The sequence below is a fragment of the Microtus oregoni genome, unplaced genomic scaffold, assembly GCF_018167655.1.
Source record: "Microtus oregoni isolate MIOR12 unplaced genomic scaffold, Mior012 000012F_ref0000307, whole genome shotgun sequence".
Classification (NCBI taxonomy): domain Eukaryota; kingdom Metazoa; phylum Chordata; class Mammalia; order Rodentia; family Cricetidae; genus Microtus; species Microtus oregoni.
Window position 1 is genome coordinate 52,828,229 of NW_024543071.1, and position 27,089 is coordinate 52,855,317.

At 46.6% G+C, this 27,089-nt stretch overlaps 1 protein-coding gene across 3 annotated transcripts in view; it reads right to left on the bottom strand.

The window, feature by feature from the left end:
• Positions 1 to 27,089, bottom strand: part of Pc (pyruvate carboxylase) — a 95,354-nt gene that overhangs the window by 17,678 nt on the left and 50,587 nt on the right. Inside the window, exons 1-7 of one of the 3 annotated variants that reach the window (XM_041660803.1) lie at positions 26,560 to 26,681; positions 2,160 to 2,295; positions 1,853 to 2,037; positions 1,516 to 1,681; positions 1,254 to 1,399; positions 1,019 to 1,136; positions 691 to 842 (exon numbers count right to left, since the gene is read on the bottom strand). In XM_041660803.1, the coding sequence (XP_041516737.1) occupies positions 691 to 842; positions 1,019 to 1,136; positions 1,254 to 1,399; positions 1,516 to 1,681; positions 1,853 to 2,037; positions 2,160 to 2,295; positions 26,560 to 26,580 (924 nt within the window). In that variant the 5' untranslated portion in view covers positions 26,581 to 26,681. Of the gene's footprint in view, positions 1 to 690; positions 843 to 1,018; positions 1,137 to 1,253; positions 1,400 to 1,515; positions 1,682 to 1,852; positions 2,038 to 2,159; positions 2,296 to 26,399; positions 26,419 to 26,559; positions 26,682 to 27,089 lie in introns of those variants that run through there. The other 2 variants (XM_041660805.1, XM_041660804.1) reach the window with 2 other exon arrangements.

Consider the following 27,089-nt stretch of genomic DNA (forward strand, 5'->3'; position numbering starts at 1 on the left):
CCTATGGCAAATCTGGGGCAGTCCAAGGGGGCATGTGTAAGTGGTACCCTGTTGCTATGGCCCGTGTTCCCAGGACAGAGTATGAACACAGCTCCCACCTCCATACTCAGAACCCACTCTCCCAGATGAGAAGAGACACCTTGGTGAGGGAATGGGTTGTGCTGCAGCAAAGATTAGGAGCTAATGATGAGGACATGCCATAACTGCCAGAATCTGAGGACTCTCATTCTCTTTCCAGTGACCAGGGTAAGCTGGTTCCACAGAAAAGCTTGTCTGTATAGCAAGAGCAGAAGGAATGGCCAGTACACCTTCCTTTGGGGCCAAACGCCTCTACTTTGATAAGCACTGCTTCCAGTCTCAAGAGGATATCTGCGCCCTTCTCCTTCCTGCAGGGCCTTCCTCCTTCCTTCAACAGGAAATGCCTGTATCCCTAAGCAATGAGAAAATCTGGGCAGAGGTACCAAGAAAGTTTGCAAAAAATGGGCTTGGGGGCTGGAGAGATGGCTCAGCGGTTAAGAACACCGACTGTTCTTCCAGAGGTCCTGAGTTCAATTCCCAGCAACCACATGGTGGCTCACAACCATCTGTAGTGAGATCTGGTGCCCTCTTCTGGGGTGCACACTGTATACATAATTAATAAATAAATCTTTAAAAAAAAATGGGCTCATGTCCCCAGGAACATGTCCTCACCTGCTTGGCAAGTTTGACAGAGTCACTGGTGAGGCGTGAGCGAAGCTGGGGGTCCAGATGGGCAGCAGGAGCAATCTCAACCACCTTCTGATGCCGCCGCTGGATGGAGCAGTCACGCTCGTACAAGTGCAGGACGTTCCCATACTGGTCCCCTGAGCATACAAGAAACTGAATTCAGCCTTTCCTAGAATCCAGGTGCCTCCTCCAACATGCTACCTGCTTTGCCCCAGGGCCCCTTTCCAGGGGATCCCTGGGAAGGCTGTCCCAAAGGATGATGCTGTAAACCAGGGAGATCTAGGCTCCTCTTATTCATACAACCCCCACTTACCTAGGATCTGCACCTCGATGTGCCGTGGCTTTTCAATGAACTTCTCCACAAACAGTGCCCCATTCCCAAAGGCTGCCAAGGCCTCAGAGTAGGCTCGGGTGTAATTCTCCTCCAGCTCCTAGAAGGACAGGCAAGGCCAAGCAGACATGGGACCACCTCTGCACACTTCCCAGAGCCCACTGCAGGGGATGCCTGCCTGGCACCCAGCCCTCAGCATACGTGCTACCATGCTCACCTCATAGCTGTGCACAACCCTCATGCCACGGCCCCCACCTCCATAGGCAGCCTTGAAGATAATAGGGAAGCCATAGGTTCTGGAGAACTCGTGAGCCTCATGCATTGAGTTGATGGGGGCATCAGTGCCAGGGACCACTGGGACACCTGTTGGGAGGGTATGAGGGGTCTCTGTAGCAGACTACGTCTCTACTACATCTTGTCAGAGAAGCACACTCTCACACTGGCCCTTGTCTACTAGCCCAGCAGGAGCTGAGTGTTACCTGCAGCGATGGCAATGGCCCTGGCCTCCACTTTGTCTCCCATCTTGCGGACTACCTCTGGACTTGGCCCAATGAACCGGACTCCAGCATCCTGGCAAGCTTGAGCAAAGTCTGCTCTCTCTGAGAGGAACCCATAGCCCGGGTGCACAGCATCGACACCATTCTCCTGTAAGTGGCAGAAGAAACACCTGTGTGCCTTCGTCTTTCTCCTTTGCCTGCTGTACTGAGCTGCACCTCAACACTACACATCCTGCTGGTAGGTGTGGGGACAGGCACAGCACAGAATCTTGCCCAGTGTCAGGAGACCCTGGCATCTCTTACGCCAAGGTGATTCTACCTTGGCCACTTTGATGATATCTGGGATGTGCAGATAGGCCTGCACAGGCGCTAGGCCACGACCAATAAGGTAGGCTTCATCAGCTTTCTGCCGATGCATCTGGCCTGTGTCCTGCTCCGAGTAGACGGCCACTGTGCGGATGCCCAGTTCTGTGCAGGCACGAAACACTCGGATGGCAATCTCACCTAGGAGAAGCAGGGTGAGCAGTTAGACTCCTGGGTCCAGAGAGAAACACAAAGGAGACAGACAGAACAGAGTGATGAGATCAGGCTAGGCTGACCCCAACCCGAGTATTGGTAGTGCTCACCCCTGTTGGCCACCATGACTTTCTTAATGGGCTTGTACTCCAGGCGCCGTACATTTGGGGAGGCAACAGGGACAGTGGAGGAGCGGCGGACACCCAGGAGCCTCAGGCCCCCTCGAACTGTTTGGAACTTCAGCATCTGAGGAAAGGCAATCAGAGTCCAGGTTAGAGCAGGCTGGGCACTGAGCACCCCAGATCCTGAAAGAGAGAGGAATCTCAACACTCAGGAGACCACAAAAATGACAGTGCCAACTCTAATTCCATTTGTAGTGGAGCTCTGGAGGGCAAGCAAAGTCAGCCCAGTGAAGCTCAGCTCCACAGCCTCTTACTGAGTACAGTGTTTACATTTCAGAGGCTACAGAGTGGCCTATGCAGGCCTAGTGTGCATCTCTATGCTCTGTAGGCTCACTACTCTCATTCTCCACCAACATCCAGTATGGGCTTTCTCCACATGTTAATCCTGTCAGCCTGCTCTCCCAGGAGCTAGCCTTGGTGGCGCACACCTTTAATCCCAGCACTCGGGAGGCAGAGGCAGGTGGATCTCTGTGAGTTCCAGACCAGCCTGGTCTACAAGAGCTAGTTCCAGGACAGGCTCCAAAACCACAGAGAAACCCTGTCTCGAAAACAAAAAAAAAAAAACACAGCTTTCTTCAAACAGAAGCCTGGACCTTCTACTGGGGGATATCAAGTAAAATATTTATGACAACCACAAAAAGCAAGTCAAGAGGCTGGTCACAGAGACACAGGACAGTAGGTCCTAGGATGGTTATGGCGGTGTGATAGGCTGAGGAAGAAGGGAGAGAGGGACTCTTCTCACCTGAGGATAGGAGAGAACTGTATTGAACTAGGACAAAGTTTCAGGTCTGCACCATGAAAAGAGCTTTGCAGATGACGGTGGAATGGCTGTGAATGGACTTAAAGCTACCGAACTGTGTACTGGCAGAGACAGGAAACCTGGCATTGTCTACTAAAGAAAACTTATATACCACAAAACAGGTCTCATAGCCGACCACTAATTTTATGTTAAAGATTCAGCTGGATGTGGTGGCAGGAACCTGGGGCAGGAGGATTGCTGGGTTTGAGGCTATCCTTGACTATGTAGTGAGTTCCAGGATGGCTTGAACTACAGTGTGATTTTACACCCACTCCCTCAAAAAAAATCAAAAGAAAGCTACAGAGGTAGGGAGAAGTAAAAGAGGGAAGGTAGTCCTTTGGGGTTCCTGCTTCATGAAAGAGTCTGTGAGACACAGAAGAAAGTGATTGAACTGTCTTTAAAATTTCCTGCTTCATGGAAATGTCTGCTGGGTACTATGGGCCTGTAGGCTGAAGATGGATGTCCCAACGGTACAGAAGAACTTTGGGTGACTGTCCAGGCATCGAGATGTTTCTGTCTAGTCTAGAGTTTTGGAAGTTGCTTATAATGCACTTCCTGTTTACTTGGGAAATATCATATCCTTCTGGAGTTTTTTTTTATATTTATTTATTTATTATGTATACAATAGTCTGTCTGTGTGGATGCCTGTAGGCCAGAAGAGGGCACCAGATCCCATTACAGATGGTTGTGAGCCACCACGTGGTTGCTGGGAATTGAACTCAGGACCTTTGGAAGAGCAGGCAATGCTCTTAACCTCTGAGCCATCTCTCCAGCCCTATCCTTCTGGAGTCTTTGATAGAGTTGAAGAATAGATAGTTATAGTTTTCCTTAGTTATGATAAAAGATAAAATAGATCTAAATATTATAACTGTAATTCTTGCTTGATAACTGTTTTGTTATACGTAATTTCACTATGTTAAAGTGAAAGCCTTTCTTTTTTGTTTAAACAGAAAAGGGGAAATGGTATAGGAGGTCCTTCTGTATTTGTGTTGCTTTCATTGGGTGAATAAAGAAACTGCTTTCACCTTTTGATAGGGCAGAACTGAGGTAGGCAGGGAGGACAGAACTGAATTCTGGAAGGAAGGAGGCAGTGTGGCAGATGCCATGAAGCTCCTGTCTGAGACTGACGCTGGTTAGAATCTTTCCTGGTAGGCCACGACCTTGTGATGAATACAGATTAATAGAAATGGGTTAGATCAAGATACATGAGAGTTAGCCAATAGGAGGCTAGAGCTAATGGCCAGGCAGTAATTTAATAATACAGTTTCTGTGTGGTTATTTTGGGGTTATAAGCTAGCCGGGTGGCAGCATGCAGCCCGCTCCTCATACAACAGGAAGGGAGAGAGAGCCAGATCCAGTAAAGAAGGAAAAGACGGAGCAGGACCTAAGTCTGCGTCTGGTCTCTCAACTCAGACTGTGGCCTTTCTGTAACTGAATGATTCAGTTCTGAGTAAAAAGTAAAAATGCTTGACTCAGCCACTTTTTTTTTTTTTGGTTTTTCGAGACAGGGTTTCTCTGTGGTTTTGGAGCCTATCCTGGAACTAGCTCTTGTAGACCAGGCTGGTCTCGAACTCACAGAGATCCGCCTGCCTCTGCCTCCCGAGTGCTGGGATTAAAGGCGTGCGCCACCACCGCCCCGCAGCCACTTTTTTTTTAAATATAAAAGCAAACTCAATAAATAAAACAAACATTGCAAGAACACCAATGTCACAGGGACAGCCAGCAATACAGAAGGGGAAACTAGAACAGAAAAGGCATGAGCAAGTAAGTCTTACACAGAAGGGGAAGCAGGGAGGGCGGCAGCAGGCCATTGGACCCAGAAAGCCTGATCTCCAGTGAGGTCCCACTGCAAAGAGGGAAGCACACACAAGAACATCTCTGACCAAACAAGTGACGACAAAGTGCCCCAAGGTCACATCTATGCATGTCCTGGGGAAAGATGGTTACTGCGGCTGGACATCAGAATGATTCTCTGAGAAGGGGACATAGGAACCTGACCAGGGAGAAAGGTGAGAACAGCAATGGCCAAGACCCTGAGGGAACAAGCTTGGTACAATGAAGCAAGCTGGAGGGACAGGAACCGGAGGGCAAAGAACAGTGTGTAAAGTAAAGTTGAAGGCATGGACAGACATCCTGGTCACTGCCTCCTTCAGCCCATGAGCATATCGAAAGGATTTGGAAAAGATCCTGACTGTAGAGCTATAGGCCGCATTAGGAGGGAAGGAAGCTCATGGACAAGGGAAGAGCAAGGAAGACAAACCTGGTGCCAAGATGACAGGTAACATACAAATTCAGGCTGAGGATGCTGTAGAATCAAAAAGGGCCAGATCTGTCCTTTTTTGGGTTTTTTTGTTTTGTTTTGTTTTTGTTTTTTCGAGACACGGTTTCTCTGTGGTTTTGGAGCCTATCCTGGAACTAGCTCTTGTAGACCAGGCTGGTCTTGAACTCAGAGATCTGCCTGCCTCTGCCTCCCGAGTGCTGGGATTAAAGGCATGCGCCACCACCACCCGGCAGATCTGTCCTTTTTGGTTTGACTAGGATGAAGAGCCAACAAAGAGACAGCTACCCAAGAGCAAGGAGGAAGGCCAGGAACATAGTGTCAGTCCTGAGTCAGAGCTCATGCCCTGGGAAAGTGGGGTCAGCCCCACTCTCTGAGAGGCAGAATAAGATGACTCTAAGACTGTCCTTAAGTCTGTGTCTGCCCCAGGTAGTACGCAGCAGCCAGGGCTGGCAGGAATAGCTAACCCACCTACACAAAAGTGTGTGCATGGGGGGGTTGGGGAGACCAGCTCGCTGGATTTCAGGCTTCAAAAGTGTGGGGTCACCTTGCTGGACTCCAGGCTTTGGTCTTCCTAAAATAACTTCTATCTTGACCATATTGTAGTCTTATCTTATCTGGAACATGCTGAACACCATGGCAACTATGCTTTTTTTTTTTAAAGTTTCAAGTAGCCCAGGCTAGCCTCAAACTCCATATATAATCAAGGATGACCTTGAACTCCTGATCTTCAAGCCTCTACCTTGTACTGGGATTACAAGAATGTACTACCACATTTGGCTGCAACAATGTAGGGTTTTTTTTTTTTTAATGAATGTTTCATGGTAAAGTTTAACTTAGAAATTACAGTTAGAGATGAATAGGAATTAATAATCAAATAGAACCATAACAAATGCTGTAACAGAGCTATGTGATCTCTTTTGGATCTCTCCTGTGGATGTTAGCTACTCAGCATCTATTTTTCTCCTCAGTAACTCAGGAGAAGAGTTCAAGAGCTTTCACCTTTTCACTGAAGCAAAGCAGATAGCTTCCTCCTGGCAAATCTCAGCTGCCAGCCTCATTTCTCTTGTGTTTTGGGGTCACTAAAGTAAATACTGGCTACCCAGACACAAGCAGTTCCACCCAGTCTTTGATGACTGAGACACTACTAGCCAACCAGCAAACAGGTAGCAAATACAGCGTGGAGATTCTCAATTTGGATGGGAGAAGTGGCAGGTGGCAAGATTTCATTACACACCCAGAACAGCATACCACCTAAAACTTATGACTTGTTTACTTCTGAAATTTTTCCATTTAATATTTTTGGGGCATAATTTGTCATGAATAACTAAATTGAGAAAAGAGGAGTTGGTGGATTCAAATGCTCACCACAGTGTGGACAGACTGGGCCAACTCTTCACTGACTAAGAGATGAAGAAAAGTCCAGCACCAACATCAAACTGACATGATTGGTGCCTGGCCCTGAAGTTATCCACCAAGATGGAAGCCAGGCTGTTACAGAGCCTTGCCTCAGATACACAACCCAAGCTTAACTAAAGCCTAATTCGCATATTCTGTCCAATGGGAGGGGGCACATTATATTTCTCAAGATAATAATTATTTTTATTGCTTCAAACAATGTTTGAAACTAATGTTTCAAAATTAATGCTTCAAATATGTGAAAGGTGCCAATCATTGTGGCATTGTGGCACCTTTAATCACTCAGGAGGCAGAGGTAGGTGGATCTCTGAGTTTGAAGCTTCTGGCCTACAGATCCAGGTCCAGGATGGTCAGAGCTATGTGAGAGATCCATCTCCAACAACAACAACAACAATTCCAGCACTAAGGAGGCAGAGGTAGGTGGATCTCTGTGAGTTCAAGGCCAGTCTGGTCCACATAGCTGAGTTCCAGGACAGGCTCCAAAGCTACAGAGAAACCTTGCCTCGAAAAAAACCAAAAACCCAAATGTGTAAAAGTTCATATGAGACATGGACTCCTGGACTCCAGAATCAGTTCAGATGAAAGGAACCGAAATGACAACTAGGTGCTGACTGGACCCTGGACTTCTGTTGCCAACAAGGGCACAAGGGCACAAGGGGACCACTGACAAAGTTTAAACAAGGTCTGCAAGTTACACAGTAGGGTGCCGATGTTCATTTCCTGGTCTTGCTGTTGGTCAATGGCTAGGAGAAGCTCTGACAACAACAAATGCCTAGCGCGTGAGGCTTTCCCTTGCCAAATACCCAGATACTGAAATACAGCAAGGTGCTGCCCTTGCCATGAATTCACAACTTCATAAAAGAGAATATTTCTAACTGAGAAGTCCACAGGTTACACCCCCAGGACCAGTTACCGTGGAAGCGCTGTTTGAAACTATCAAGAGCCTTCAAGCCAAGCCCACTGATACAATGAATAATCTTGGTATTTCACAGCCTAAGAAAGGAAGATCAAGAGTTCAAGGCCAGTCTGGTCTACTATGCAAAATGCTAGTTTCCTTCATTTCTTGACACCAGGTCTTGTTATAACATAGCCCAGGGTCATTGAATTTACTATACAATCCTCCTGCATTGACATCCCAAGGGCTCAGATTACAGAGCTTCTACAGTACTTACAAGCGCACTAGTGAAAGAGGGAGGGGAACTGTTGGGAGGGTGTGAGAGGGGAAGGGAGTTGGGATAAAAGTGATCAAAATGCTATATAAATATATTAAATATCAAAATATAAAGTTAAAATTCTTTCTAAAATATAAATCTCCTGTTCTTTGGCTAGGTTATTTCTACTCCAAGAATGCAGAATATCCATATTCTGAAACAGGGACTGAGATGTATGCATGAAGGTGTTTGAAGTAGCACCATTTACAACAACACACAAGAAAGGATTTAAAATCCATTTGGAAGTCCTGGATAGACATCACAAATCCATCAATGATGGCTTTGCACGGGTGTTCACAGCATGGAAAGTGTTTTTATGAAAGGTAAACTATACCGTCTCCTGAGGTTTTTTCTGAGAACTATTGACACCCGGCCAGTGGCCACCTCACTGCCGTAGGCTTAGTTGGGTGCAGTGTTTATTTTCTCCTTTATATGCCTATATGTTTCCATATGCAGAAATCTCCATACTTTATCCAATGGGAACACATTATTTTCTAAAATAATAACTACACTTATTTTTATTGCTACATTGGAAATGAAAATAAACATGGAAAGCTGCAAAACCCCACAACTCCAGAACAATGACTAAGCAATGCAGTGACCCTATTACTGGTAAAACTGACTTTCCTCTAGGGCCCAAGGATATAAACATAACGGTCATCAGTGGCAAGATTACCGTCAGAATCTGCATCGGTTTAAAAACAAACAAAGGGATCAGTGGATCCTGGCTACTTAGTCATTCAGCACAGGAGGGAAGCCTTCACGACTGTCTTAAATCTCTGCAGACACAAAGGTTTGTAAGTCAAGCCTAAACCCAGACTATTGGACAGTGTTGGCTGCTCTGGGCGGAGACCCTCAGGCCACGACCCTCTAACACATCTTTCTCCTCTATTTAGTTTTCTCTGACTGAAGAATTTGTATTTCCTTCAGTATTAGTTTCTTTAATTTTAACTTGTCAGGCTTCACTTTGGACAGGTCTGGCTTATCATTCACTCATCTTGATGCCACTCCAGGGGAAGCTCCAGGCCACCAACAGGTCAGACCGCTGCTGGCTCAGGACCAGGCTGGGCATATTATTTATAGTTAGGAGAGAAAATGGACTGATGAGATAACTCAGCTGGTAAAAGTGCTTGTGGCCAAACCTGAGAGTGGGAGAGAGACTCCACAGACACTGTGGTACTCAGGTCCACTCCTTATCCAAAAGAGATAAACGCAAAAGAAAAATGTAAAATAATTTTAAATACAAACTATACTTGTAATCCCAGTTCTCGTGAGGCTGAGGCAGGAGGACAGCCTCAAGTTCAAGGCTGGATTACGCGGCGAGAAGTAGAAAGGAGGGGTAGAGAAGGCAGACTTTTGCTGAGGAAAGTCAAGGGGACTTCTGGGCTTCTGCCTGGTAGCAAATGAGGCTGGTGGGCAGCAGAAGTTGGGCATGAGCCTTCATACTTGTTTTCCCACCTACTGCCCAGCTGGAGCTGTCCAATCAGTGGCAAGCAGGCTTACAGCTGGCACCCAGATTCTCAAACTTCCCAGGAGGTTTCAAGCTATTTCTGGGGAGGCCCTGCCTGTCCCTCACCCTCTGGGCTTGATCTTACCACCACTTGAGCACCTAACTCTCATCCTATGAGTAAACAGGCCATTTTGGTGCCCTACCCCCTCTCCCCACCACACAGGCTCCCCATTCTTCTGATAAAGAAAGAGAGTTCTCTAGATTTGTGTCAAAAGGCTGGTCACCTTGCAGGAGGAGCTGGCAGGTTCCAGGAGGGCTGACCACACACACACACACACCATGCTCACCACATGTAAGAACCTACCCCAGGACTTGAGTCAGACGTGTAGAGCTGCACCTGTTCTGGAACAGTAACTGGCCAAGCACCTAGGCTGCTGCACAGAGGACTTGGTAGATGACCCACAGCCAGCAGCTGCTCCACCTGAGGTCACTGGCCCCAGAATACAAAGTTCCTCAGCACTAGGCTGCTGGAGGCCTGGGCTGTAGCCAAAGCTGAAATCAGAGGAAGGGGCGCCGCCTCCTGAGGCCATCATGGGCCACTGGCTGCCTGGGAGGGCCGGGCTAGGGAGGCGGGACAGTGGGTCTTGCAGAAAGTAGAGGAGCAGTGGCCTAGAGCCTGTTCCCTGGGGATGGGCGGGATTACAAAACAAGTGTTCTTTTTTTTTTTTTTTTTTTTTTTTTTTTTTGGTTTTTCGAGACAGGGTTTCCCTGTGGCTTTGGAGCCTGTCCTGGAACTAGCTCTGTAGACCAGGCTGGTCTCGAACTCACAGAGATCCGCCTGCCTCTGCCTCCCGAGTGCTGGGATTAAAGGCGTGCACCACCATTGCCCGGCAAGACAAGTGTTCTAAGGCTAGCAAGCAGCTACGGACTTACAGGATGGAATTAGGACATACTGCCACTTGAAGTTCAAGGCGCAAAAATGTTAAGCAGAGGGTAGAGTAGTGCCTAGGAGGGCTGCTTGGGAGGGGCTGGTGGGCGTGATAGAGGGTCCCACTACTCACTATGCGACAGTTACAGGAGACCTCTGCTCCAACCTGCTCTCTTCGTGTTCAACACAATGCTTGCCCACACAGATAACAGAACACACCACTTTGCTCCTGAAGCATCTCCATTGCTAAATCCAGAATTTCCCTCATGGAATCCCACTGCCCTTCAGGCCTACAACCAGGACCTTTCAGGATCATCAGCCAGAGACACCCTGCTGCAGGACAGCGGTGGATCCACTGGACAGTGGCCCATCAGAGGCCCTCACAGACCCATGTGACAGCTAACTGGAATGTTGAGTTTGAGGGTCTGAAATGGTCCCAGAGAGCAGTTAACAAGGTTGACCAAGTTGCACCTGAGCCTCACCACATCCTCCAAAGATGAAGGAACAGGACCCTCTGCACAGCTCAGGGAATGTCATAAAGCTTGAGGGTCAGGTGGGAGAGAAGAATATCTAGGGGAATGAGATCTTGAGTGGGCACTGAGGCATGAGATGTCCTCCAGGTTCCCCAGAATTCCTGCTTCAGGCACTAACAGGGACTTTCTTCACAACAGCACCGTTTCTAGTCACAGCCCTTCAGGCCAGTACTGTTCCGGGTGTCTCCTCTCACTCTCACTTCACATGATGGCATGGGAAAGAAGTGGAACTGGAAGGCCATCTTCCACTTAGCCCACACAGTGTCCTGTTGTGGGAGTATTTGGTTGGATGGTTAAAATGAAGCCCTCATGGTTGACAATGTGACTGAGAATCTGATTTAAATCCTCTGAGGGAAAGCCCTCCTACTCAGTGACACCAGTGCACCTGGAGTTTGCACTAAGCCTGAAGCTCCCAGAAAGGATGTCTTTCTTCCTACATGGGAGGAAAGCTCTCCGATCTTACAGGCACAGCAACTGGCCCAGGGAACATGCCCCAGGAGACATCACACCATCTTGCTTGCTTTGAGTGACACACAAGCAGAACTCATTTCTTGCCCACAGAAAAGGACAAGTGACCCACTACTCCCCAAAGATCCTTCACCCCACATTCTTCTTCAGAGAGCCAATAGCCTGAAGAGGCCTGTCTGCTATTTCCTGCAAATGCTGGCTGACAGATCCCTTTCTTGGTCTCGGGCTGTGCATTAAAAACAGGGAAATCAGACTGCTGTGACTGTCACTGGGGACATGTAAATAACTCCTCTCGAGCAAGACTGAACCACAGAGAAGCAAGGAGTGTCTGGCGCACCTGTTTCTCTCTCGCCACTTCTCAAGACAGCACATGGGAAACTTTATGTCTTCCTGCCTCGGTTTTCTCCAACACTGGATCTATGAACTCAGCATTTCCCCTTCCAGACAGAAGATTGTGTTGCTGGGATGGTGCCTACAGCAAAATGCTGAGTGAGGCAGGTTTAAGGTCCTGACATCACAGGCGCTAGGTCTGTTGTGATGTCCATGTGGATTCTACAGTGCCGTGCAAACACCAAACTCCCAGTGCCAGCCGGTGATTCTTAGGAAGCCACTCCTTAAGAGGCTCCTTCACAGATCATTAGTCAGACACTTAAGCGTTAACTAACACCAGCCATGTTTGAGTCCAATATTAACGCTTCCTTCCAGAGATGGAGCTCTGAGCTGATAGCAATTAAGTCCCAACTATAAAACTGTGCTGTGACTTTCATCCAAAACACAGGAGACAGGCTCTTAGATACCAACACAACCAAACTAGAAAACCTATGATTTAAAAAAAAAAAAAAAAAAAAAACCTCCTGAGCTACAGCACAGGGCCACCTTCAGCACTCTGCTGAACACCAAAGCCAGCAACAATGCCAGTGGTCATGTGTCACAGAAATGCCAGGGCAGGTTCAATTTGCCCAATAAATCACCAAATGTCCTTAGAAACTCCACTCCTTCAGACCTAAACTGTATCTTGCAAGCTGCCTCCTACAACCAGAAGCAGCATAGAATTCCACGACAGGCCAGTTTGGGTCCATGTAATATGGCCACTGTGCTGCCAAAGAGATGTGCTCCACCACGGAACAGCCCTGTCAGTGCTGCAGTCAAGTGGTAGGCCTAGGATGTTCCTTCTAGAACCCAAATGGCTTTGATCTTAACTATATATGCTTTCACAGAGTAAGTAGCAGAAGAGTCACAAGGAAGGGAAAGGTGACATCCTGCCTGAGGCACTGGAAGTAAGTGGCTTCTGAACAAGCCAGCGGTCTTGACTACCTGTGCTGACTCAAGTTTCCTGGGAAGCAGCCAGGTGTGCAGAAAGAAGAAAGGACAACTCAGAAACAGGCCCTTATATCTACCACACTAGCCAACAAAGTCTGTTTCCCCCTCCCAGGCCCCAGCTCAGCCCACCCTAGCTATCCTGGGCCATTGCAAGCAATTGCAGGCTGGATGAACCAGAGTCTTGGCAGAGCATTCCTCCCTGGTTGCCATCCTCTGGTGGATGTGCTACTCTCTAGGCTGCTCCATGGTTGGTATCTTAAACATGTCTTCTGTGGGTCTAGGAACTGGCAGCCAAATAGAACAAATGAAACAAGAACATATCTGGCTTTTTAGGCTACAGTAGCTGACATCAAAGCACCAGGGAAAGGACAGTTTGACTCTATGGTTTCTGGGTAGAGGGAACGGAGGCTGGGAAGGTAGGGGTGTGGGGTGTCACGAGGTAACAGAGAAGACAGAACAGCATAAGAGGGACAGCCAGTCTACAGGCAATGGGGGGTCTAGGAGCTTCAGTGAAACACTGAAACATTGTGGCAGATTGAGTCCCAAGGGTTCTAAGTAGCCCTGGGCAGAACTGGGCGACTTAGAATCGCCAGGGGCTATGTGGTCCAACAGTGCTCAGCAAGCTTCCATTCAAATGCCACAGGAGAAGAAAGCCGGCTATCTGCTGCTACATAGAACTTCTACCTGTGCAAAAGGACGCAGAGATAGGAGGCAAGAAGTTATCTCAAGGGCCTGAAGGACAGCAGAAAGAGGACAAGGGACAGGGCACAGGGCACTGATGGCATGGAGATGGCCGCTCTGCCCTCTGGTGCAAGAAGCCATTACTACCAACCTGCTACCCACGCCCCACCCCCAACAGGAAAGGGCACTTGGCTGGATTTCTCCACATCCTTCGGGACTCTGAACAGAATTGCCTTCTGACATACCCCATCTCCCCAGCTGACTCTGACAGCCGTGCTTGGCAGCTACCTCCCTTCAGCCATCTCCTTCTCACCCATCGAGCTCCTGCTGAGGCCATCTCCCTGAGGACAAATCTTACGTCCTTAGCAAGGTACATTTAATATCACAACAACTTGCTGACCCATCTGTCTCTTTGACTGGGCACTGTGAGCACCTTGGGCACAATATGCTTGGCTTAGCTTTCCCTCTACTTTCTCCATAACATTGTACATAGTGCCAGGCACCAGAATTAAATGTATGCCTGAGGCAGGTAATGAAGAATGAATGAATGAATGATGAATGAATGAATCAAGGAATGAATAAACCAGGCCACACAGTAAGCTTGCAAAATACAGTGGTGGTTAAAATTCATTCAAAAATATTATGGTACGTTCACCAAAAGTGAGCAAAGCTCAGCTCCTCTGGGAGTGGCGTACCCCAGCTGACAGTGCATACAAGTCTCCCTCCACAAAGTCTGGAGCCCAGTGTGCTGCTGGCAGGACAAAGGGCAAGGCAGTAGAGAGCACCTGGCAGACTGGCTGTTTGTCTCTGCCCCACATCCACATGCTGAAACCCTGACCTCGGACTTCCCAGCCTCCTGACTACGAGAAACAGCGTGTGTTATTTGTAAGCTCCCTGGTCTGCAGCATTTTTTAAGTGACCCAAATGGACTCAGACACAAGCTAAAGGTGGGAACTAAGAAAGGCAAATTTCAGCTGGGCAGTGGTGGCGCACACCTTTAATCCTAGCATTTGGGAGGCAGAGGCAGGAGGCTCTCTGTGAGTTTGAGGTCAGCCTGGTTTACAGAGCAAGTTCCAGGACAGCCAGGGCTACACAGATAAACCCTGTCTCAAAAGAACAAAACTACAACAACAAAAAGGCAAGTTTCAGGGCTGGTTGTGGTGAGTGTTGAGAAGCACCTCACTGGCCCATGTCTACAGTAAGGCAAGGCAGACAACAGATGTTGGCAGATGGCCCAGTGTTTCCAGAAAGTCATGTTGGCCTCATCTCCCTTCATATGCTCCTCTTTCATGGTCTAAGATGGGAGATGAAAGGCCCTGGCTGGATAAGAGCAGGACTCTCAGAAGTCTTGAGGGCCTGGTACATTCAGGACACATAGACTGAATTGTGTCCCTTCAAAAAAAAATGCCTTAAAGTCCTGCCCCTGTACTTCAGAGTATGACCTCATCTACAAATGGAGTCTTTACCAAGGAACTCTGATAGTTACTGGATGGCATTCTTAATCAAATATATGCCTGGTGTTCTTCTAGAATGGGACACATGGGCAGTGAGACACACAGATGGAAGATAACATGAAGATGCATCCGGCCATGTGACTACAATGATGTCTACAAGCCTAGGAAGCCAAGCATCAAAGGCAAACACAGGAGACTGAAAAAGGTCAGAAAAGACCCAAGGCCTTAAGATGGATATGGCCCTGTTGATACCATGATTTCAGACTTCTAGCCTTCAAATCCGAGAGTCAAAATCTCAGTTGTTTTAAGTTTTAAGACCAGAGTTGGTCCTTGGTTGTGACGACCCTGGAAAATAACCAGACAGATGGCCAGACCTCTGCAGACCCTAATACTGGGGCAAGGAACACATTCAATAGTACAGTTTGCCCTGCTCATCCTGCTGCAGGCTGCAGCTGCAGCCGGGTTTCAGAGCATGTAGCTATTTAGGACTGGCTCAGCTGGGAAAGGTGAGTGGGAGGCAGCAGAAAGAGAAGCGAACAGTGACGCTGTGGCTGTGGTGTGTGAGGCTGCTGGGAAAGTTGGGCTGAGCCAGCAGGAAGGCCTCTAGGGGCGACGACATCACAGACTAGCCCTGAAGAGACAAATGAGAGGGAGAGAGAGGAGGCCAGGCAGAGAAAGGAGGCCAGGCAGAGGAAGATGCTCAGATGTGGGAGTGGGGGGAGGACAACAGGAGTAAATCTAACCAGTTCCTAGTCACAGCAGGGAACAAGGATGCAATAAAGAAGCCCATGGGCAGGCAATGAGTACTGGTTTCTTCTTTCTTTTCTTTTTTCTTTTTTTTTGGTTTTGTTTTTTCTTTTTTTTTTTTTTTTGGTTTTTTTTTTTGGTTTTTTCGAGACAGGGTTTCTCTGTGGCTTTGGAGCCTGTCCTGGAACTAGCTCTGTAGACCAGGGTGGTCTCGAACTCACAGAGATCCGCCTGCCTTGTTTTGTTTTTTTCGAGACAGGGTTTCTCTGTAGCTTTGGAGCCTGTCCTGGAACTAGCTCTTGTAGACCAGGATGGTCTCAAATTCACAGAGATCCGCCTGCCTCTGCCTCCAAAGTGCTGGGATTACAGGCGTGCACCACCACCACCCGGATTCCTTCCTTCCTTTCTTTAATTCTGAAGCAGCATCTTACTTTGTAGTCCAGGTTAGCCTGGAACTCACTAATAGCCAAGGCTGGCCTCATTCTCCTACTGTCTCAGACTTTCAAGGGCTGGGATTATGCCTGCCTTGGGACTTCCTAAGGAGCACAAAAGACAAAGTGAGAATGCCTTTTTTTTTTGTTTTGTTTTGTTTTGTTTTTCGAGACAGGGTTTCTCTGTGGTTTTGGAGCCTGTCCTGGAACTAGCTCTTGTAGACCAGGCTGGTCTCGAACTCACAGAGATCCGCCTGCCTCTGCCTCCCTAGTGCTGGGATTAAAGGCGTGTGCCACCACCGCCCGGCGAGAATGCTTGATAGCAGCTGGAGACAGCAGACAACAGAGGCTGCACTCAACAAGATGGGCAGCATGTGCACTTGGGGCCATGACTCAAAAGATGGGGAACAAATACAAGTTCCTCCCAACAAGAGAATCTGAAGACTTTGGAAAGTCAGCAAGGTACCAGAGACTCAGAAGGTGGGAAAGACTACAAACATTGACAAACTGAAGTTTGAGGGATTTAGAATACTCAAATGTCTCTCCCCTACACAGCTTGGGACGTTCCAGTCCCCAGTGGAGTGACAGTAGAAGCAGACCTTCACAGATGTGCCCATGGCCTCTGAGTGCCCTTTGCGGTCACTCTCTGACCCCTCACAAGTCCCTCTATGATGGTCGCTTCCGGGTCTGGAGCTACGGAAACAGACATTCTGGCAACTTAAGTTGAGCCAGTGCCGGAGGCATGCTGCTAGGATGTCAGGGCCAGAGCACACAGCTTGGTCATGGGAACCCACTGTCCTGCTGTTGGACACTATGTAACAATGTTCTCTGAAGCTAGGAAGCAGGCTTGGTCCCTGGAGAGGCTGCAACCCCAGCCACCAAGGAGTGAGATGGAGACAGCAGCTCCACAGTTACACAGAGCACTAAGCAGGCTCACTCTTAGGCAGCAAGCTAGAAGATTCCTCCCTTGGATCTTCTATGTCCCCCAAGGCCTATGTGTTAAAGGCTTGATCCCCAGACTAGCACTATGTTCTCAACCTTCCATAATGCTGGGACCCTTTAAGACAGTTCCTCATGTTGTGGTGACCTCAACTATAAAATTATTTTCGTTGCTACTTCATAACTATAATTTTGCTACTGTTATAAATTGTAATGCAAATATCTGATGTGCAGGATATCTGATATGTGACCCCTGTGAAAGGGTTGTTCAACTCCGAGGTTGAGAACCACTGTGCTAGAGTCTCTGGGAGGTGAGGTCCAATGGAAGGCCTTTGGGTCACTGGGAGGTCTCCTCCAAAGGAGACCCTGCTCTCCCACTCTCCCTCCCTGGCTATGAGACAGCTGGTTTGCTCCTCCACATGTTCCCACTGCAATCAGGTCCTTTACTTCAGAAATATCGAACTGAAGTGGACCCCTTCTGGCGCTCACTGCTTTTCTAAGTTGTTAGAGTGACAGAAGCCGACCCAGTCCACTGTTGCAAATGTCTGGAAAAGCCTACCCACGATCCCCTCTCCCAGAGCAAAGACCACGGTCCACACCTTCTCCAACCCTCACTTCCTCACCTCCCAGTGCACTTTGGGGTTGCAGTCTTACATAGGAACGATCAGCCAAATGCCACTGGATACCTGAGGAAATCACCAAAACAAAGTTGGGAATGTTTTAATGGAGATTTTGAAGAGGAAAATAATATAGAGATCAGACATGTAGAAAAACTATAATTAATCTCCTCAGAGAAATAAGAAAAGTGATTGTATCTATTAAGAGGCGGCAGTTATTTTAAAAAGCAGCAAGAGAGAGCTCTAGGAAAGTAAAAATAGAGCTGAGGAAAGGTTTTTAGCGTAACAAGTGGGACCGCAAGACGGTTCAGGACAGCATCGCCCAGAAAGGCTACCTCGGAAAACAGTAGAAAATAAAGAACTCACCAGGGAGTCCATTATCTGGCTACTTGGGAATCCCAGAGAGCCAGAAAATTAGGGGATGGGGAACAACCTATGGCAGTCTGGGAGGCTGAAGGTCACCCACTTCCTTTCCTGTTAAAGGGTCTGTGACGCACTCTGTTGAAAGCCCCAACTGGAAAAGGATTAGGAGCAACCTGGTGAGCTTCTTGGAGTTGGTTCCTAAGGATGGCAACAAATGAACACAAGCCTGAAGTCTGAGGAAACAGGAATGCATCCGTCTGAAGTTTGGGAAGCTAAAAATTCAGCATCGATTTTAGATGAAATCTGCTCCTGGGCAGGTCTATGGAGAGGACCATTTCCTTGCTTCTGGTGGTAGATGGGACTCCTTGGCTTGTGGCCACATCACTTCAATGTCTTCCTGCCTCTGCTTCCACATCATCTTGGTGTAACTCTCTTTCTCCTAAATAGTATGCAGGGCCCATCCCCTGTCAAAGTCCTTAATCCACATATTGAGACCTTTTTTAAAATGACACTGAGATTAAGACCTTGTATCTTTAGGGGTGCCTTGAATCCTAAAACACTTCTGAGCAGAGAGGGAAGAGGTTGCATTGAACAGTCTTCAACAGGGATGCTACAAGCCCCTGGACCAATGTCTCCAATTTCCTGAGGAAGCCCTTCCAACCTAAATGTCCTACCCAGTCAGACTATCACATCTGTGGCAGTGGAACATGCTTCCAACGGTAGCAGCTGGAGTGGTTGCTCAGAGAACTCTGTTCAGGTGAAACTAGAATATTTGACTTCACTGCAGAGAAGACTTTCAGGATGAGCTGGCAGAAAGCAGAAAAAACAAGATGGGACTTTAACAAAGATGAAGGGCAGTATACACTCCAGTGTGGGCTGAGCTGCTCAACAGAGGTGCATCTTAGTGTCTTCGCGATGGCCAAGCCTCATACCTTATGGTTCTTAAAATTCCATTGTTTGTTTTTAGATCTATCTATCTATCTATCTATCTATCTATCTATCTATCTATCTATTACTGGTTTTCTGAGACAGGGTTTCTCTGTGTCCTGGCTGTCCTGGAACTCTCTCATGCCCCCTTAATTTTCTATCTTTTTTATCCTGTCTCAATCAATCAATAAAGAGCTACAAAATACAGACCTCAGGCATGCCAAGTCCCTGGCTATCTCCAGAAGGAGCAAAGGGAACCACCTGGAGAGCCCCAGGCCACCGCCCAGCAAGCCTGCACCTGGAGATTTACAAGGTAATAGACAGGAAGGCTCAGGTTCCCTGTGGAGTGACTGTTAGACAACAAAAAGGCAGATTAGCTGATGAGGAAGGAATTGTAAACCCCAGCTCCAGCAAAGTGAGAGTTAGACAAGGAAATACCACCACAGCATACACTTTCAGATGTGACTAATTGACCTGAATAATTGAAAATATGAAGAAGTATGCCTATACCCATGCTGGAAGGATGCAGAGAAAGAAAGGGGGTACATATCTGGGACAGAGGGGAGTGTTACATGAACTAAATCATAAGAAAAAAAATCAATAAATACAGAACTGGATATCAAGAAAGCTCAGTTGATAAAGTGTTTGTCACATAAGTATGAGGACCTGAGCTTGACATCCAGTACCTGTCTAAAAGCTGAATGTGGAGCGAGTCTGCAATGTCAGCACCGAGCAGGTGAAGACAGGTGGACCTGGGCTTCTTAGCCTGGGCTGCCAGAAACAGAGATGGGTGGCTCTCGAGGAATGGCACTAGAGGCTGCCCAGTGGGTAAAGTGTTGGCTGGGAGCATGAGAACCTGAGTTCAGATTCCCAACACCCAGCACTTGGGGGGCAGGAATAGAAAAATCCCAGGGGCTCACTGAGCTGCCAGTCTAGCTGCATTGGTGAATTCCAGGTTCAATGAAAGCCCTGTCTGAAAAAACAAGGTGGAGAGCAATAGAGGAAGACATCCTGATATCTATCAACCTCCACAGTCTCCCAAATAAGCACAAATGTGTGGTATGTACACGACATACACCACACACACACACACACACACACACACACACACACACACAGTGTTCTGTCATCATTATATTTGTCTGTTTTATGCTGCGATCAAACTGAACGATCCCTCCGGCTCTCATTTTTTTTCTGGTTAATTTGTAATTTCAGTGTCTGTATACTGCTCTGTATAACAGAGTTGAGTCATGACCAAATGAGGACCCACTCACTATTCATTGACTGAATATTTCTGTCTGCCCTCCCACACTCACAAGTGATGACTCTATACCTCCACATGGTGTTAGCAAGTGGGACCTTTGGAAGGTGAAAAGGTCCTGGATGGGCACAGTTCCTGAATGTAATAAGAACAGGGATGTAAGAACCAAGCAGAAGCTGTATAGACACCTTGGTCTTGGACTTCCTGGCCTCAAGAAAGTGAAAACAAAGTCCATTGGTTACACCATGGTGTCTATGCTATTAGACTACCTCACACAGACTGAGACAGTGCCAACACATCCTTGTTGTTTCTTCTTCTTAAAGCTCCAAAGCCACAGCCCACAGACTGATAAGAATAGTTGTTAAAGCTAGGGTAAAAGCTTTAACTGAGTCCAATACACTAATTGCTCTGTTTTCGTGAATGATTGAAAAGTCATAATAAAAGTCTTTAAAAAATGCCAAGAAATGGCCAGCTGTGGTAGTGTTATCCCAACAAAAAAGGAGAGAGAAGCAGGAGATCAGAAGTTCAAGACCATCCTCAGCTACATAACAATTTTTTTTTTTTTGATTTTTTGAAAAAGGGTTTCTCTGTAGCTTTGGAGCCTGTCCTGGAACTAGCTCTTGTAGCCCAGACTGGCCTCAAACTCACAGAGATCCTCCTGCCTCTGCCTCATGAGTGCTAGGATTAAAGGCGTGTGTCACCACCACCCGGCTACATAACAACTTTTAAATCAGCCTGAATTATGTGAAGTTCTGTCTCAAAACAAACAAATCAAAAATTAAAAATGAAAAGCTGGGGCTGGACAAATACCTCAGCATTAAGAATACTGTCTAACTTAAGCTGGAGAGGTTGTGGGGAAAAGGGAACACTTCTGCATTGCGGGTGGGAATGCAAGCTGGTACAACCCCTTTGGATGTCAGTGTGGCAATTTCTCAGAAAGTTAGGAAACAACCTTCCTCAAGACCTAATAATACCACTTTTGGGTATATGTCCAAAGAAGGATGCTTAATCGTGCCACAAGGACATGTGCTCAACCATGTTCATAGCAGCTTTGTTTGTCATAGCCAGAACCTGGAAACAACCTAAATGCCCCTCGGCCAAAGAATGGATAAGGAAAATGTAGTACATTTACACAATGGAGTACTACACAGCAGAAAAAATAATGACAGCTTGAATTTTGCAGAAAAATGGATGGAGCTAGAAAATACTATTTTGAGTGAGGTAACCCAGACATGGAAAGACAATTATCACATGTACTCACTCATAGGTGGTTTTTAAACACAAAGCAAAGAAAACCAGCCTACAAACCATAATCCCAGAGAACTTAGACAACAATGTGGACACTAAGAGAGACTCACATAGATATAATCTACATGGGAAGTAGAAAGTAAAAAAAGACAAGATCTCCTGAGTAAATTGGGAGCATGGGGACCTTGGGGGAGGGTTGAATGGGGGAGGAGAGAGCCAGGAAGGGGAGCAGAGAAAAATGTAGAGCTCAATAAATATTAATTTAAAAAAAAAGAATACTGTCTATTCTTTCTTAGGATCCATGTTCAATTCTCAGCACTCACATGGCAGCTCACAACCATCTTTAAGTCCAGTCCCAGGAGATCATACCAAAACTTCTTCTGGTCTTAGCAGATACATGTGGTGCAGAGACATACATGCAGTCAAATATCTATACATATAAAATAGAATTTAAAAAGAGAAAAGAAAAGCCTTGACCCCTGTCAAAGGAGTGTAAGAATCTGTCGTAGAAACAGACCTGCCATTGGAACTTCTATGTCAGACAACTGGAATGTCTTCAATGTCAATCTAGTAAACTCTGTCCCGAAAGCACGCTCTAGCAATTCGCACAACCACTGAAGGCCAACAGGACTCCTAGATAGCTTCCAAATTATTACTGACTCCTACATCAGACTTTTGACTTCTGTCAACCCTGTAGGTATAAAATGATATTTTGTTTACATTTTTATCGCTTTATTGTGTATGTGCTAGGAACTAAACTCGGGGTTTTATATTTGCCAGGCAAGCACACTATCACTGAGCTAAACCCCAAACTCCTATTTTGTTTTCATTATCAGTTCTCTATTAGAGAAGCTGAAGATGATCTCAAGGTCATGGACATATTCTGCTTATCTGGTTGTCCTTTTTGCTAGCTATAGTAAATGTGTATATTATTCCACTCTCTACTATCTATGTGGCAGGCTCCTTTTGCATGGAGGAGCAAATATTAGAAGAAAGGAAGATTTGAAATGAAAAAGAATATAAGAGACGAACAAGTTCCAGGCTCGGGTAAAAGGCTGGCGTTGAACTGAACAAAAACACCTCCTCGAAAAAACAAATGCCTATGTTTTCCGGGACAGTCCCAATTGTAAAAATCCCTATATCTGTCCAGGGTATCACCCAGTGACTGACACAGTTTTTAAAACTCTGGTACCCAGGCTAAACCACAGGCATCACTGTCCAGGAGGCGCAGCCAAAAGAACAGAACAGCAGCCCAGGACAGACCCATGAGCAGACGGCATGGCTTCCTACTGACATGCAAGCTGCCTGCCTGCCACAGCTGCTCCAAAAGCGGTGATAATGACGACAAGTTGCACAGAGATTAAACTTGAAGACAACATCTGGCCCACTGAGATCAGCAAAACCCTGAGGTTAGAGATGCAGTGGCACCTGCCTCTGAGGGAGTTTAAGGAGCTCGCTTTCCAAAGGAGTGGACTGAGGTCAAGTGACTTTTGTGGAAAGCAAACACCAATGCCACACTAGATCTCTGCTGTGGTTACCTTCTTGTCTTGGTGAGGCACTAACAGCACTTTTCTGGCTATATTCCGCCATGTTTCTGTAGGGCACTGTGGCCCCTGTTGTTATTTTGAGACCAGTCTCACTTCGGTCCCAGTAGCTTGCAATGTAGACCAGACTAACTTGGAATTTGCAGTGTTCCTCCTGCCTCTGCCTCCCAAATGTTGGGATTACAGGGCAAGCCACCATTGACACACATCTCTGGCCCTAATAGTCTTTTCTTTAAAGATTTAATTTAAAATGTACTCAGAGGTTTGAAGCCCAGTACCACTGAGCCACAGAATCCCAGCAGCACGACTGTGGCTCCCATACCTCACCAATCTCCCAGGCAAGTGGTTCATGCTTACATACTAGCACTTGGAAGAGGGCAAGGCAGGAAGATCAGAAATTCAAGACCAATCTCAGCTACTTGGCAAGTTTGAGGTCAACCTAGGTTTTATGCTATCCTATCTCAAAACAAACAAATAAGCAAAAGTCTGCTGGGCCATACCAGAAGCAATAAAATAAAATGTAAAATGCTTGATTGAAATCTGGCTTAAGTGGCCTGAGAGTGTAGTTCAGTAATAACAGAGTACTTGTCTACCAGCAAGACCCTGGTTCAGTATTCCCAGCACCACGAAAACAAAAAATCTGAATTTCAGACGAGCACACACAAAAAAAGGAATACAACAATATAAGTAAATCCCATGTACTACTTAGGGTATATTTATACTTCAGAATTATTTGTTGTTGAATCACAATTTAAATAAACCAGTCATCCTATAGTTTGTCTGGCAATTCTAACAAGCCACTGGGACAGCACAACAAAAGAAGCTAGTAGAGAGAATTCCCAACTGTTGATACAACATGACAGGGCAAACTCAGTGCCTAAGCCCTTGGGAGCCAAGCTGCCTGGGTTCAAATCAGCGTTCCATAAACTGAGGAAGCGGCTTCATTTCTGAGCCTCAATCTTTTCACTTATAAAGTATGGGTTAATAGTAATTACCTCTGGGGTTGATATAGATCAAATGAGTTGAGGGATGTAAAGTGTCTAAGCCACTGCCTGTCACACAGTTAGCCTGCACTTCGCTACATATTAATGCTGGATCTGTGGGTTCTGCCAAGGTAGAATGAGGCAGGAAGGTGAGGGGAAGAAAGCAGAGGCTTGTCAGGCTGAGGCTGCAGCAGGGAGAAACCTTGCTCAGATCAGACCATCTCTAAAAGCCGCTGCTGGCACCAATGGGGAGGCTTTGACCTGGGTTTGCTCGTCTCACTGGCCCACATGACTGGCTCCATGTTCAATGACATCATGTAAGTAGCTGGAAAGTGGCCACAGTTGGGATATTTATTCCCTAGGAATTAGCAAAGCCTCATGACAGCCCTGTCCTCACTGTGCCCTATCTACCACTGACAGAAAACTTCCACAGGGCAAGCCGATGAACACAGCCCCTTCTCTACTTTCCTTTTAACTGCAGAATTCAAAAGAAGAAATTCCTTTCTCTGTTGAAGGGTCTAGAATACAAAGGGTTTAATTCAGTCAAAATAGATGAAGAGCTAAAAACGATGGAAAACAGATCTCTGTTGATGCGGAGATGTGTTCGGGACCAAGAAGCCACGGCAGTACTAATTAGCCTGAGAGCATCTCAGAATAAAAATGCCTTGATGATCACTTTTAACAACTCGAGAACTGTCCTGTCTTCTCAGAGAATGACTTCCTCGTTCCTACCCTTGAGAGCTCCCTCCCAACCACAGGATTTTGTAAATTGAAGTATGGGGGTTTAAAATTATAGCTTTGAATGTACAAACATCTACCTGTTTTATTTATTTATTTAAAATATTTATTTATTTATTTATTTTATTATGTATACAATATTCTGTCTGTGTGTATGTCTGCAGGCCAGAAGAGGTCACCAGACCTCACTACAGATGGTTGTGAGCCACCATGTGGTCGCCGGGAATTGAACTCAGGACCTCTGGAAGAGCAGGCAGTGCTCTTAACCACTGAGCCATCTCTCCAGCCCCATCTACCTGTTTTATAGGTGAACTTAGTCTTTCCTTCATCTCCCCATCATGTTCCTCCATGCACATAAAACCAGGTCAAACACCCCCTCTGGTCTTTCTCAACACCATTTACTCAAGGACTAAATTTTGGCATCACCTTCAGCTCTTCCCTCCCCTCACCCACCATCTACTCAAGAAATACTATTAGTTTCACCTCAAGTCCCTCACAATCTTCTTGCCTTCCATTTCTGATAACCCACCCTCATTATCCTCTTCTGATGGCCTGAGCTATTGTGAAATCCTTGTAACCATCACCTCGGGAGTCCCTAGCGGGTAAGATGTCCTTCTGGCAATTCTAGGCTGTGCTCATGATAACACCAACCTGCTTTCCAGCCTGTCTCCACCATCCTTCCCTTTCTGCATCCTGTACACCCAGCCCACCTGTCTCTGCTCTATGTTCTCATCCTGAACACCCGGCCCACCTGTCTCTGCTCTCTCTTCTTATCCTGTACACCCGGCCCACCTGTCTCTGCTCTCTCTTCTCATCCTGTACACCCGGCCCACCTGTCTCTTTGCTCTATGTTTTTTTTAAATCACCATCTTCCTTCCCTCTAGATGGTGCCAATTTGGAACACCCTTCCCTGTTGCATGATTGTGCTAGGGTCTGATGTGTCTTAACACTTCTCCCTCCAGAAGTCCCAACACAACTTCAGGAAAGAGACTTTTTTTTTTGACAAAAATCTTACTTTGTTGTCCAAGATGGCCTCAAATTTGAGATATTCCTCCCCCACTCCATCCTGTTGGAGAATATTATTTTCAGCTGTGTGACTTTTGTTTACACTGCATTTGTTTAGCTCTGTGAAACTGTGTTACTGTGTCTGTCTAAAACACCTGATGGTCCTAATAAAGAGCTGAATGGCCAGTAATGAGGCAGGAGCAAGGATAGGCGGGGCTGGCAGACAGAAAGGATAAATGGAAGGAGACGAGGAGCAAGAGAACAAGGAGGGGAGGACGTCAGGGACCAGTCACACAGCCACGGAGTAAGAAGGAAAATAAGATATACAGAAGTAAGAAAGATAAAAGCCCAGAGGGAAAGGATAGTCAGGATAATTTAAGATAAGAAAAACTGACTAGAAACAAGCCAAGCTAAGGCCACGCATTCATGACTAAGAATAAGCCTCTGTGTGTGATTTATTTGGGAGCTGGGTAGTGGGCCTGCCCAAGAAGCCAAAAGAGTAAACCACCACCCAACACCATCCTCCTGAGATTATAGACATTCACCATTGTACAGCAGATTCACCACTATAACTAGCAGATTTTCTTAAAGATATAAACCATTTAAGGACAGATATAACAGGAGAAGTGACAACAGTAACATAACCAGGAAAGCTGGAACACAAGTCAGGCTAAGGACTTTACACCCCCCAAGGCTGATTATCCCCACCTACCCCAGACTCCAAGTTGGCTAGGGAAGGAGCAGATGTCAAACAATGGGGTGGGGTGAAAGCTAACCAACAGTTAGACAGCTACATCCTCTTAATCAGGGAGAACAGAACTCACCCTCTGGAGAGGTAAAGCAGGGCTCTCGGGGCTGGGGCTGGGGACCAGGGGTAAGTGACTCTCTGATTCTGCCCGTCCTGCACACCATTTCTAGAACAGCAGTAAGAGAGGACATATTTCTGAATGTAAGACCCCCACAAACAGCCCACCCTGCACTTACTGTAAGATAAAAGAGCCCCATGTGCTCTGGACTCTGGCCGCTTCTAAATCCTCCACTCCTAAAACATACGTGTAAGCTACAGTCACTGCGTTTGTTCAAAGAAGACAGAGATGGAAAGAAAGCTGCAGAGAAAAAAAAGCAATTTAGAGGCAGTAGACTATTCAGGGAGAATAAAAACCCACATCATTAAAATCCTCAGAGAAATAAGGCCATATCCCTGAAACAGCAGGATATTATACATGTGTCTTTAAAGAACTACAGGGAAAGGGCACTAGGAAATTAAAAGTATGTTGGAAACAAACAAAAATATCAATAGAAGGGCTGGATGCTAAGATGAAAGGAAACCTAGAAACTAAAGCAAAAGACAAAGAAACTGCACATAAGTCAGTAATGGGGGACAATGAGAGGGTCAGTTCAAGAGACCCAAAAACTAAACAACATGAGTTTCAAAAACAGTGGTGAAAATAAAGAGAAAATGTTAGTAGTAATTTAGGGAACTGGCTGGGAGTCTTATAAACACACCAATATCA